The sequence below is a fragment of the Austrofundulus limnaeus genome, unplaced genomic scaffold (assembly GCF_001266775.1).
Source record: "Austrofundulus limnaeus strain Quisiro unplaced genomic scaffold, Austrofundulus_limnaeus-1.0 Scaffold119, whole genome shotgun sequence".
Classification (NCBI taxonomy): domain Eukaryota; kingdom Metazoa; phylum Chordata; class Actinopteri; order Cyprinodontiformes; family Rivulidae; genus Austrofundulus; species Austrofundulus limnaeus.
Genome location: NW_013952521.1, coordinates 1,270,827 through 1,285,320, shown reverse-complemented (window position 1 = coordinate 1,285,320; position 14,494 = coordinate 1,270,827). Strand labels below are relative to the sequence as shown.

At 39.0% G+C, this 14,494-nt stretch overlaps 2 protein-coding genes across 2 annotated transcripts in view; one reads left to right on the top strand and one right to left on the bottom strand.

Moving 5' to 3' along the window:
* The window catches only part of LOC106522015 (receptor activity-modifying protein 3), a gene marked incomplete in the record, with an annotated part of 47,278 nt that overhangs the window by 27,495 nt on the left and 5,289 nt on the right, over nt 1–14,494 (bottom strand).
* ccr10 (chemokine (C-C motif) receptor 10) lies at nt 5,567–10,620 on the top strand. Its single transcript, XM_014014846.1, has 2 exons — nt 5,567–5,592; nt 9,467–10,620. The coding sequence occupies exons 1-2, from the start codon at nt 5,568–5,570 to the stop codon at nt 10,618–10,620; spliced, it is 1,179 nt and encodes a 392-aa protein (XP_013870300.1). The 5' UTR covers nt 5,567.

Genomic DNA, 14,494 nt, shown 5'->3' with positions numbered 1-14,494 from the left:
CACACACACACACACACACACACACACACACACACACACGTAACGCAGAACAAACTAATAACAGGAAGTACCAAACGGAGCGCGAGGAGGTAAAGTCTAAATTCAGATAAAACCTGCTGGTTTCTGCTGAGTCAGCACTAAACCTGGTGAACTAAATACAAATGAATACATGTATTTATACTACATATAGTACACACAGTATGTACACACATATCTGCGTTATATCTACTGAGGTGGGACTCGCTCGTTAGGTTCAGGAGGCAGATGGATTGCTTGCTGTGCTCTCGTGGTCTCGTGTTTAGGGATCAGGACTTTCTCAGTCCTGTTCTTGGTTTATGAAAAGTCGGGGCTCAGTTGTTGCAGCAGGTTTGAACCAGACAGAAACGTTTTAATTAACAGTGTTAAACTGTGAGTGGTTCTAAGAAAAGGAGAGTCGAGACTCAGACTCATTTATTCTCAATAAAAACAAAACGACTCAGTAAATGTTTAAAACATCGACACGCCTGATCTGTGCTGCAGAAATTATTGGCTTTAGTTCATTTTGGAGCATTTTTGGGCGAAAATCTCAACATTTTAAATCTTTTAAATGCCTCGACTTGACATTGATACAAAAACATAAACATTAACAATGATACGATCTGATTTTTTGTTTCAAATTAAAATGATAAAATATAATTTTAGCTGCAGTAAAAGCATTACCTTTGACCATCAGTTATTTTTTTAATTCAAATCATCTTTTTTAATAAACAAAAATGGAATCAAATGATATTAAAACATCATATTTCAGTGGATAAAGAGTATTTGGTAACGCTTTCGTTTACGGTACCCTTATTACCATGTAATTACAAGGTAATAAAAAAATGTAATTAAATGTAAGTACTACCTTATTACCATGTTATTACATGGTAATTAGGGTACAATTTTACTATGTACAGGTAATTAATTGTCTGCAGTAATGTAGTACTTACCTGGCAATGTATTACAATTCACTATGTAACACCTAAATAAGTAGTAGGTAATTTCGACAGTTTTAAAGTTATATTTTATTGATATTAACCACTAACCTCAAGATTTAGTTGCATTCTTTTGGTTATAAATATAGTGATGTTACTATTGAAAGGTAATTTGATTGTAGTTACCCAAGAAAGGTAGTTTTACTAACAGTAGTTTTTATTTTGTACCCTAATTACCACGTAATTGCATGGTAATAAGGTAGAAATAGCCATTTAATTACATTTTACCTTGTAATTACATAGTAATAAGGGTACCATAAGAGAAAGCGTTACCAAGTATCCTAACATTCGTATATTTGACTCGGCTCTCTGCCTGCAGGCTGGTGTGTTGCTCACAGGTTGACGAGTAGGTCACTGGTTTCACACCAGTTGCATTAACCACACACAAATAAGCAATGTGTGTGGGGGGCGGGATTAAACGAGACGTTAACATTAAACGAGACGTTAACCACACCGTGGGTCAATGATCGTCAACTTCTGAGCGCAGCTGTCAACGTGTCAACAATTCTCATGAGCCAAACGACACCAAAGCAGCCAGTTGTACAGTTTTCTCATGGACTGGAAACCAACCAGTGTGGTCTGGTGTTTTTTTTATTTTTACCGTCTCTGCAGAAACACGTCTGCAGCGAATCTGAATCTCGATTTTAAATGGCCAGATGCAAAAGGATAACGCAAAAACAAAAGTTTCCGATTTGTTGCATTTAAAACCAAAAACTGCATGTGAGAAAATGAGAACTTATTGCACGGCCTCTTACAAGCTGTGCAGGTGAAGCCATGCACCACTCAAAGCAGCTCCTTTCTCAAAAACACATCAGAAAATTAGTTTTTTCTTTTTGTCGTAAATTAAACCAGCTCTGACCTACGTTTAGCTTCGGTGCAGGGCAGCAACACTTCCTGTTCACCTCGGGCAAATTAGGACTTTAACGAGTTCTTGACTCATTTGAGAAGGACTAAAGGTGAACAGCAGTTAACTCCCAAAACAAACAACATTAACCTGAGAGAAGTCAAAGTTCAACCACCAGTAAAAACATCTTTAACCACAGCTGGGTGGAACAACCGCCTGGTACCAAAACCAGCTCCTAACCTCTCTCTGAACCTTGTAAACAAGATGTAGTTTTATAATTTCTTGGTGTTTTATACTCCTCACCAACTTAGGATTAATTAATCTTCAGTCATAAATCAGTCCACATGTCTAACACAGGGCAAACATTAGGAACTACTCAGTCCCAGTGTGACCCGGAGTTTTAGAGCTTTAGTCAGAAACTTGTGATTCATGGTTGCCTCATGTTTCACAGCAGCCTTCCTCGGCCACTTTGTTTATAAAGTTGTGTAATTCTGGTTAAATTTCCCCTGAAATCAGTGAAATACTTATGTTTAACAGCATGGGACAAACCAGACCTGACCTTCCTGTTTCCAAAAATACAACAAAAAATGGGAGTCGGGTCCAAACGACTGACTCGTTCAGCAAGACCCGGGTCAGCCGAGCCCTGGTGGAGCTCAAAGATGATAAACCAGAAGAGATACAAGAAGTGGCGTCCACTGTTGTCTTTTTGTTTACTGCCTAACATTTTGGTCGCCTTGTTTTAAATCAGACCTCGTTTGGGCCTGGCCACCAACAGAACCAAAGAGTCCTGTGTCGAGCCTCACATGTTCAGTATGTTTGTTGGACTCAGTGGCGGATCTAGGATTTTTCTGAGTAAGGGGCCATCCAGGGTCCACAATATTCATAGAGGTGCCAAGTCTTTGTTCAACATCCTTTCACACTAATTCCCACTGTCTACATTTTACACTTTAAACACTTGTAAGGTAATGTATCTTTTTAAAGGTACCACTTTACAATAAGGCTCCCCTTATAGATGGCTTTTAAAGAGTTTATAGAAAGGTAATTAATTAATCTGTAAACACTTTAAAAATTATTAATAAGTGTTTATTATGCAATATTTAAGGACGAGAAAGAGACAAAATTGTCCAGTTTTATTTATTAATGATTTATGAAGTGTAAACTTTACAAATGAATTAATAACATATCTATAAACCCTTTATAAGACATCTATAAGGGGAGCTTGATTGTAAAGTGGTACCAAAAGTCTTGTCCAGTAAATTCTCCTCACCAGTTTTTCATACATTTTACTGTACATAGATAAAATATCCTCAAACACAACATGTGAGAAAATCCAGCCATCATTTGTCAGTTGAAAGACTTTTTTGCAGGTTTGTTTGCATTTTAAGAAGAGAAGAAGAATTCTGTCTGCTAAGTTCAGGAAAATAATTAATCAAATATAATGACAGTGAGAAAACTCTCTAGTTAAGGGAGTAAAAATGTGTCATGTACAAAGAACGAGTGATTGTGTGTCTGTGTGTGTGTGATGCTGTTACTGAGGGGTTTTTGTGTGTATGCACTATTAATACATGAGTCCCCTGGTCTCTTTACAAAATGTATCTATCGTGTCTATCGTCTATTGTGTATGTTTGGGTATTTGTCAGGCTACGGTCAGGGCTGCCCCTACTGCTGGTTTATCTGGGGGCCCGCTGCTACTCGGCCCCCCGGTGGGGTGTGCGGCTGGCCGCCGGTGTGCTGGGGGTTCCCGGGGTCTGGGGCTGGGGTGTGTGCCGGCCTGGCCTGGTGACTACCTGCTGGGGCTCGGGGCCTCTGGACCTGTCGGGCTTTGGCCTGGAGGGGGTGTGCCCTGGGGGCCCGGACCTCTGTGCTCTTTCCTGGATCTGCTCTGGTATGGCGGGTGCCGGTGGGGCCCATGAGTTTGTCACTGCTGGCCCCGGGGGCTGTGHGTGTGGTYGCTGGGGGGACTCTCCCAGTTCTCCCCWATGGTCTGATCTGGGGGGTGGGTGGGCGGATCTTCCCGTGCGGGTGCCCCTTGGGGCTCTGCGCTCGGGATCCTCTCGGGCCCTGGTCTTCCCTATGTCTGCCTCGTGGCTTGGGGGTTGGGTCTCGGTCCTCCACAGTCACTATTAAATATTCCATTGGAGAAATCTTGTATATACACACATGTTCACAACTGCTCACAGACAGGTGTTCTGATCTGGGGGGTTCTGACTGGTCTGTGTATATATATCTATGTGTATATACTGACAATATTTATGAATGTAGGCATGTATGTATGTATATCTTTWTATATGTATGGGTATGTGTATACTTTTATATATGCCCTCCATGTATTTATCCATTTATTTTTCAGGTGAGCGGACAGATGTTGGGTGTGTGGTCCTGTGTTTTGTTGGTGTATATTTAATATACTTCTAATCGCTATTTCAATCTTTCTATCTTTCCAATTACTTCTCTCTCTGTTTTTCTCTCTGTCTCTATTTTCTCTTAACTTATAAAAAAAAAGTCACTGATGATGAAGAAATAAACTAAATAAACTAATATTTAGTTTCGTTTTCTACTGAAGTGACAAAAAATGTATCTATCTACACAACGCAAACACCCAAATGCACAAAGGAGTGTTACCGCAGATCCTTTCTCCCATCAGCTGTTAGACTCTATAACCATCACTGCTCGCAACAATCACGATGAGCATCCATGTTTGTGTTGGCACATCAAACAACTCTACCTCTCAATCATTACATAAATAACAAACAGTGGTAACTGTACATCTTTTTTTTTTCCTGTACTGGACTTAACGACTGAGTTTGAATCATTTTGCACACCCGCTCATATGAGTCTGTCATGACTCTTTTTCCTGTCATTTACATTTTTCTGCACATTATCTTGCCTTGTTTTTCTTTTTTAACCAATTTCATCTTGATAGCCCGTTATAGTAATGGTTATTCTTACTTTTATTTTGATCTATGTTTATTTTTATTGTTACTTTCTTTAATTCTATTATTGTTGCTGATATTGTCACATAGCAATATACTGTTTCTGTGGATTGGTGTATGTATCTGCTGCTGTTACACCTGAATTTCCCAGTGCGGGACAATAAAAGCTGTTTCTATTCTATTCTATTCTATTCTATTCTACATGTATCTGTGTATTCGCCACATGACCTGTACGGACTGTGTGGTACCCGCCGTAGCATTTTCACCACGATGTAAAGCTGACTCGATGAACAACCACAAGTAACAGAAAAAAGGCAAAGAGAGGTTTTAAATCGGTTTGGTACCAGTCGATTGTTCAACCCAGGTGTGGCTTAATTAGTTTTTACTGGTGGTCAAACTGCGTTCTTAATGTTCTAGGTCTACGTATCGAGAAATATTTTAGATTCTGCGATTGTGAAATAATGAGCAATCTACAAAAGCGTGACTCAATCAGTGTTTACCAATGTTACAGATCAAACAAACATGTGAAACGTTTCAAAATGTAACAAAAAAACCTACAATCCACAGAGTCACTTTGACATGTGACAAAGCTTCAAAAAAAGACAGTTGTTTTTTTTTCCTCGTATGTTTGGCATCAACAGTTTCAGCAGGAGTGCATCGAGGTCAGCAGAACGGTCTCATTGGTTCGTGGCAGCTGAGGTTGGGCCCACAGGTTTGTTTTTAAAAAGAGCCAGGTTCAGAAATCTGTTCTGCAGGTGCAGGAAGACGGGCCGGGAAATGTTCAGCACCTCAAACACAACAGGTAAGATGTTTTATCAACAACATATTTTACTATTAAGAAAAGGTTCAGTTAGAAAACGTGCAGAAACGTAGTTATTTGCTTGAACAAATCATGCTTTATAGGTTTTCTATGTCTGTTTAACAACATTTTTACTGTTTCAACAACACAATAATTAAAGCATCACTTTTAGACCCAGCTAAAGCAGCTGATTTAAACAAATTATTTCTTTAAAACCATCACAGCTTAAGTGGTTGTGGTTCACAAATATGAGCCCGTAAACGACTCATTCATGGGATTTTTGTTTTTATTCATCAGACTGACAGCGCAACAGATCATTAATCTTTGAAATAATCACCTCTTTTCGTTGTTCATTTAAAAATAAACTATAAATATATTTTCTATAAGTTTTGTAAGTTATGTTGTTCACAAAAAATCTATTTGTGCTACAACTAAATAAAAAAAAGTTGCTCTGATGCCCGCCAATATTGACACACAAACTGTCTTTGAATTCATAAATAACAAAAGGAGAGAAGTGAAAACTGAGTGAAATGTGTAACTGTTGCCCACTCAGTCGGAGCAGAAATACAGACCAGAATCTCACTTTCAACCTGAATGTGAAGTTTCCTGATATTAATGCAGGAAATTCTGTTTCACTGTACGTTTGTAGAAATATAAACATTTTTTAAGAAGTCATTGAAATGGTTTGTTTGTATTCTTTAAAAACAATTTTCATCGTGCCAAAAAAGAAAGATTTTAAATGTTCAAGTTTAGCCGTTTAGAACAAACATACAAAATTAAATATGCAAAAACAACCTAAAAACATAAAATGTGAGCAAATTTTTTTATAATCCACTTTTTAAATTTTATACTTATATTTTAAAGTTTTCACCAAGATACAAAAAAGACGTAAAACACTAAAAGTGTCTTATAGAAAGTTTAAAGTTCATTTTCAACCATAATGTTTGATTCAGAGAAATAACTCATTTAACATTATAGAACATTTTAGAAAAACAACTCAAGCCATTGTTATACAATCACAACAGTTGTGTGATTGTACAGTGGTGATATTTTGCGTGTTTGGGTTTAGTTTGCAGGTGTGAGTTGAAAGAAACCCGTTTAACTGATGTTTTCAGCAAAACAAGCGTCAACAAGAAATCGACTGATATCTAGAAATCATCCAAGATGGAGGAGGCTGTGAGTCAGAGCAGGAGAAACAAGCCTGCAGCTTTATCAAAGCAGCAAATGTAAAATAGAACTCAATAAAACACAAAAAGCTAATATATGTAAATATCAGCGGGCCAGCAAGACATCCATGTGGAACTCCTTTATATGATTTAGTTACGATAACCCACCATTTTAATCTGCTACGCTTTAATCTGATTGTTTTTTGTATTGGACTGAATAAACCTTACGGATTATTCTTCAGCCATGAAGGTTTTAATATTTATCGATTTTAATACGATTGTTTCTCTTGTCTGCTTGAAACAAAAACAACATATAGTTTCATTGGGTAAACGCCCAGTCGTACATCGACTAATACGGCTACGGTTAATGCGGACGGCTTCTTTTTGTTTTTAACTTCTGCTTCTTCAGTAAAGTCATTCAGAACTCGGTGTTCAATTTTTTCAGGAAATCCTACTTTCGTAGAACTTTAATTTATCCAGTTTTTGTCCTTTAAACAAGAGGAACTCTGGTTTGTAACAACTTGAAACTAAATCATTCCTTGAAGACATGAAACTATTTGTTCTAAATTTTGTTTTGTTGCACATTTAATTGTTCTTCCTCCTGAAATATTATAATCTAATGAAGGCTGCCTCTTACACTCGAGCTCTAATCTTTAAAGATTTTCTTCTTACCTTTCCGGAAACCTCCTTTAACTGGGGCTCAGTCTACACCAACAGAAAGAATTTATAAATGGCTTAGCCCTGCCTGGCTGCTGGCAGAGGCACAGAGTGAAGCATGAAATGAAAAAAAAAAGGTGATTATGGAAACTGTCTAAAAAGGCTGTTAGCACGCGACACTGACTGATCTGTGGCTCTGCAGGAGGCCCACGGTTTCCCCTCGTGCCAACGACCTGATGCCAGTCACGCAACGCTCAGCTGCTGACTCAAACTACGAGGCAAAAGCAGCAGGTCTCTGACTTTCAACCTGATCTGATTTCCTCATATCTTGATGTGGAGGGGAGGAACTCTGCTCAGAACCAAACCAAGCCTCACGTAAATAAGAAACCTTCAACAAAACGTCCTCACGCAACTTTGTTTCACCTTAACAGGGAAGAGAAACCAAAATGACTCAAAAATCTCGTTTTTTACGTTTGAATGTTTTCAGCCCACATCACAAACAAAAGCTCTAAAATGTAGAGACTAAATTATAATCTACAACTTCATGGATTTACTTTTTTATTTTCAAATATTGTTCCATTATTTATTTAATTTAAGTAAAATATATATTCTCTTGAAATCTGCTTCAACAAACTGGCTCTAATTTTGTCTTATGCTTCTTTCAACTACCTTTTTGGAACTTTAAGCTAGACTTCAACTACTTTAGCTTTATGCTAGGTTTCAGCTACTTTAGCTAGGTTTAAGCTACTTTAGCTGTATGCTAGGTTTAAGCTACTTTAGCTTTATGCTAGGTTTAAGCTAATTTAGCTTTATGCTAGACTTCAGCTACTTTAGCTTTAAGCTAGGTTTTAGCTACTTTAGCTTAATGCTAGGCTTCAGGTACTTTAGCTTTTTGAGATGCTTTTGCCCCACTTTAGCTTTTATATACTCTTTTGATACTTTATGGCAGGGCTATTCAACTAAATTCCTCAGGGGCCAGACATCCCTGAGGGTGGACAGAAGTCACCTGTGGGCCAGATGTGGCCCATGGGCCATCAGTTGAATAGCCCTGCTTTAAAGCTAGTTTTTGCTATCTTTTAGCTTTCAGCTAGGCTTTAGCTATTTTACATTTTAGCCAGGCTTCAGCTATTGTGGCTGTAATCCAGGCTTTCACAACTTTAGCTTTTAGCCAGCCTTTTGATAAAAACATAGCTGGTTTTAATACCTTTAGCATTAAGCTAGGCTTAAACTACTTTAGCTTTGAGCCAGGCTTTAGCTATTTTAGCTTTATTCCAGGCTTTCACAACTTTAACTTTTAGCCAGCCTTTTGATACAATATAGCTGGTTTTACTACCTTTAGCATTAAGCTACGCTTCAACGAGTTTAGCTTTGAGACAGCCTTTAGCTATTTTAGCTTTAATCCAGGCTTTCGCAACTTTAGCCTTTGCTGTTTTTTAGCTTTAAGCTAGACCTCAGTTAGGTTAGATTTTAGCCATTTTGCCACTTTAGCTTTCAGTTGACATTTTGATTGGTCATGCCTATTTTTTATTTTCGTTGAGCTTGTTGTTTGCCTCTGTAGATTTTGGCCGGCCTTTTGCTGGTTTTAGATTTTAATGCCTTTTATTTTAGCTAGTCTTTAGCTAAATTAGGACTAGCTGTTTTTTCTGTTTTTAGTTTAAACAAAGTTAGTTTTAGTTTTCTAAAATATCTTTTGGAGTCAGCTCTATTCAAGGTGACCACGTAGCGACTTTAGTGAACTCAGATCTCTTTAGCTCAGTTGTTTTAACATATTTTGAGGTAAAATTTGATGTGACAGCAGATGAGTCATCCTCATTATATTCTGAGCTTGAGCTGTAACTCCACCTCCTCAGCAAGAAATGATTTTAGTTTATAAATGTGGTGTGACCTGCGGAGAGTTAAATAGCTTGATTTGGTTTATCCTGTATTTTTTTAAAACATATAATTTAAAAGCAAACTTCAGCTATTTTGTTATAGAAAGTCTCATTTGGTTCTTCAGGAGGAAACAGAAGTAAGTTTTATTAGTTTTATTTAATGATATGATTGTTGTCTCTCAGCAGTGATGGAGTACTACGACGATCCTTCCAACTATTCCTTCGAGGGTTCAGGCTGTAACAGCACCAACTGCTCAGATGATGACGATGACTCTGATTATTACTGTGGGCCCAACGAGCAGCAGGAACACATCTTCAAGATGTTCCAGACGGGTGCTTTCTGTCTGATCTTTCTGCTCGGCATCGTGGGAAACTGCCTTGTGATCGCCACCTTCGCCCTCTACCGCCGCCTCCGGCTCCGTTCCATGACGGATGTCTTCTTGGCCCACCTGGCGCTTGCGGACCTCCTCCTGCTCCTCACACTCCCCCTGCAGGCCACCGACACCCACCTGGGTTGGGTCTTCTCTGACTTCCTGTGCACGGTGAATCGAGCGTGCTACGCCATCAACACGTACAGCGGGCTGCTGCTGCTAGCCTGCATTAGCGTGGACCGCTACATGGTGGTGGCCCGAGCCCAGGAGATGCTGCGGCTGCGCAGTCAGATCCTAACAGCAGGGAAGGTGGCTGCCGTGGGGGTCTGGTTCGTGGCGGTTCTCCTGAGCCTACCTGAAATCCTCTTCTCGGGGGTTTCAGGGAATGGTGGACAGGCTTACTGTGGCATGCAGAGGAGTGGCCAAGTCAAGATGGCCACCAATGGAGCCATCATAGCGGTCTTCTGCGTGTCCTTCGTCATCATGGTGACGTGCTACACCCGCATCGGTTTGGTTCTGTGGGAGGGGCGTGTTCATCGCAGAGGGAAACCGTGGCATCGTCAGCGTACGCTGAAGCTGATGGTGGCTCTGGTGATGGTCTTCCTGATCTTCCAGCTGCCGTACACCGTGGTGCTGTCACACAAACTCAAACTGGCGGGTCAGTTCTGCGACCTGCTGTGGGAGTACATCACCTGCACCCTGGCCTACACCCGCTGCGCCCTCAACCCCGTCCTCTACGCCCTGGTGGGCGTGCGCTTCCGTAAAGACGTGCTGCAGCTCGTCCACGACTCCGGCTGCCCCTGCGGGTTCCACTTCAGCCTGCAGACGGTGAGCTCCACGTCCATCTCCGCCACCTCTCCGGCTCTCACCGTGCTCTCCGCCTGCTCGCCGGTGTCTCCGGATCGCAGCAACTCCAGCAGCGACGCCATGGCTCCCCTCAAATTTCAGTTCCCAGCTTACAAATGAACCTTGAGAGATGAAAACCAGCCTTAAAGGGATCCCCGATTAGTTGTAACATTAGACTTTTTTTAATAAACACATTTTAACTGTAAAATAAAGACTGTAAATACTGTAGGCTGTTTAGGTGTCAACAATAGCCATGTGATGTGAGTATCAGTCACATGGAGGCAGGGCTTAAAAGCCTGAATTTTGCCTGAAACTCTCAGACTGAAGAAGTCTCTTGGAGGAGAGACGAAACGTTTCATTAGAGAAGAACCCGTCCAGAAGACCTATACAATTTTTTTCTTTTTGTAGGCTGTTTAGTTTTATAATTTTTAAATTAAAAGTTTAAAAATATATTACGCGGACGGGGCCATTTTATTTACACACAAAGCATTCTGGGTAAATGATGACGTGGATAGGTCCTCGGTGCGAGGCTGCTAGCGAGCTATATCCACCCTGAAGGTTAATCTTGGACAATATCTGATGATCGACTCTTTTAAATGAAACCAGAGAGCGTTGACAGAGAGGAGAAGGTAGAAATGACTCAGCCTGGAACTGAAAATATGGATGGAGGACAACAGAGCTGCTTCATGGAAGAAGAACCTCAGCTTAGCCTGTTAGCTTTAGCATTAGCCCTGACGCTATCACCATATATATGTATTAGCTCAGCGCTACACATTCTCCTCTCGTCGCTGAGGTCCTCCATCCACATGACAGAGAGGGGAACACAAAAATGACTCAGCTGCAACTGAAAATATGGATGGAGGACCTCAGTTAGCTTGTTTGTCGCGCTAGCACCAAGCTAATTCATATAGCGTCAGCACTAGCGCAAAGGCTAGCAGGCGAAGCTGAGGTTCTTCTTCCATGAAGCAGCTCTGTTGTCCTCCATCCATATTTTCAGTTCCAGGTTGAGTCATTTCTACCTTCTCCTCTCTGTCAACGCTCTCTGGTTTCATTTAAGAGTCGATCATCAGATATTGTCCAAGATTAACCTTCAGGGTGGATATAGCTCGCTAGCAGCCTCGCACCGAGGACCTATCCACGTCATCATTTACCCAGAATGCTTTGCGTGTAAATAAAAAGGCCCCGTCCGTGTTAAAATATATTTTTAAAAATTTACAAAACTAAACATCCTACAGTACTTTCACAGTCTTTATTTTACAGTTAAAACAGATGTTTATCAAAAAAAGTCTAATGTTACAACTAATCGGGGATCCCTTTAAGGTGATGACACGTCTGTAAACAAAAACCACCACCACCTCCCAAAAACAGTCCTCAGTTCTTTAAACCTGCTGAACGAGCTCTGCACCAAGAAACCAGCTTTGATCAGATCCTCACGCAGACGTTCACAGGGATGTACAGACTTTCTACTTTTCCTTCAAGAACTGAAAGGATAAAAAGCATTTGTTGTTTTATATATTATTTTATAAGTAAACAGGCAAAGCCTTTAAAACTTGTTTTCACATAAAAACTTCTTGGTTACGTTTAAAAAGATTAGCACTTTTTGAATTTTTGTACATTTCATGTTATATATCTATTTAAATGTCTGATTGTTTTTCTGTTTAAATGCTTGTTTTTAATGTTGAAGACCTATTTGTTCAAATGCTTTCTACAAATAAACACATCTTATTCTACCATTGTGCTGTAATTATTTACTGTTTATTTACAGCGGTGCGGAAAAGTGTTTGGTCACGTCCCTCTTGCTGTTACTACCTGTTGTAACAGCAGAGAGAGGCAGAACAAACAAAACAACGTTGTGTCAACACAAGGTTTAAGAACATGGACAAAGGCTCAACAACATATTTTTGGCACAAATGGAACTCCATGTTTTTCAGACTCTGTTACTTTGTTTCTCATTTGTTCCTGAGTTTCTTTGGATCTCGGCAGGATGTGTAGCTTTTAAGGATGTTTTGGTCTACTTCACTTTGTCAGGCCGGTCCTGAATGGTTTCCTGACAGAGAACAGGTGTGGCAGTGATCAGGCCTGGGTGTGGCTTGGGAAATTAAACTGCATTTTGTGTTTACTTGCGTTATCTTTGTCTAATATTTAAAGATCACATCTGTTTTGTGATCTGAAACATTTAAGTGACAAACATGTAAAAGAAAAAGACATCAGGAAGGAAGCTACTGTAACAGTTTTTAACACCACTGTTGTTGCAGTTATCTGATCAAAACACAAACACCATTAAGTTCTTCCTTTTTTGTTTTACACCAAAATGAGTCAGGCTGACCAAAACACAAAACAGCAACGTTTTAATTTCACAAGATTCTGATCCACGAGTCGTCGGCCCCGGAGTCACAGTAAATGTTGCAACTTTAACCACAAACACTTCAGAGAAGATCAGAAGTTTTTTAGGAACTGAAATCTGCAGAGAGATTCATAATGATGACAAATGAAAACGTTACTGTGATGAATTTCAACCTAAACGTGTCAAACTGAGTCATGCAGGTTTAATTAAAGTGAGACATGAAGACATTTTATTTTTAGTTTTACTGGTTAATTTAAAAATCAGTTTTACGAGGTGTGATTCTGGAGCTGTGAACCTTTCGATGCTTTCCTGACACTAATGATCTCTGGTTTAAGTTTCCAAACAAAAACAACCTAAAATATTCTCATTTTATTTTAAAATTAATATAAAGATGTGCTTTTAACCAGCTGTTCTTTCATCACCTACTTGTACAGATTTGAAAAACTGGTTTTGTTTTTAACAGGACTTATTTTTCTGCAGCTAAAGGCATCAGTATCTGCTGCTTGGACTGTAGGAGACGTTCAGAGGTTATTTTGTGGAACCATTGAGTCATAAAATCACGTATTTAAGTTTGAGTGAATGAAAGTTTCTTGTTTAAAGACTGATCAGAATCTGCACATTTTTCTTTTCTCACACTAACTGTAAACATGTCTTTAAATTAAACATTTTGTTACCTTCTGCAGCTGCAGCTGTTTACAGAAACAGAAAAAGTGACTGAAAACTAAGAAAATGAAAGAGACGTTTTGATGTTGAAGTCTGATGGGTTTGTTCACATGAAAGGAGAAGTTAGAGAAAAGCTTCTGATCTGTCAGAAGTTTCGTTTGGACGTCACTCCACCTCCCTGCTCAGCCCAGATTTTTATTCTTGTTTCACTCCATCGTAGCAGAAAATATTAGAAGATATTTTCACCAAATGTCACCAAGAGTCTCCACTCGCCTGATTCAGTTTGTGTTTATTCACCTCTAAACATTTGGTTTTGTAGTTTGCATTGATTCTTTTAAAATAATCTTTAAAATAATTTACTGCAGTAGTTCTCCAGAAATTTTTGTATGCAGTTCTGAAACGCAGGTCTGCACTTAATGTAAACAAAACACTTGTTAGGTTGGCTGCAAACAATTACAGTTTGACCTTCAGAGGAAAAATAAATAAACAAATAAATAAATTAATTAATTAAACATGGTAACCATGTAGTTACAATGTTTGTTTTAAGTTTACAAAATAAATCGTATTTTTGTCTTCATGACTTTACAGTGAGGATTTTTAAAAATTTTAATCTCTTCACAACGTTCAAAACTAAACGTTTGCTTAAGTTTGTGTTTTGACTTGTTTACTAGTTTGTTGACAAACAAGTCTGAGAAGCCGAGGACTTGAAACAGTTTTTGCTTTAATAAAACAGAATCAAGTCACGTCCTGTCTTTAAATCAAGTTTTATTTAGTTTGTTGACTGCAGAAAGTAATTAGCGACAGTGAGGAGAAATAACATTTTGTATTATTATTATTACTATTATTATTGTTAGTATTGTTGTTATTATTATTATTGTTATTATTGTTGTTATTATTGTTGTTATTGTCGTCGTCGTAGTTAGCAGTGGTAATATTTTATTATTGCAGGGATATGACCGTAGGTTTTGTTGTTTTAATTAATTAAAA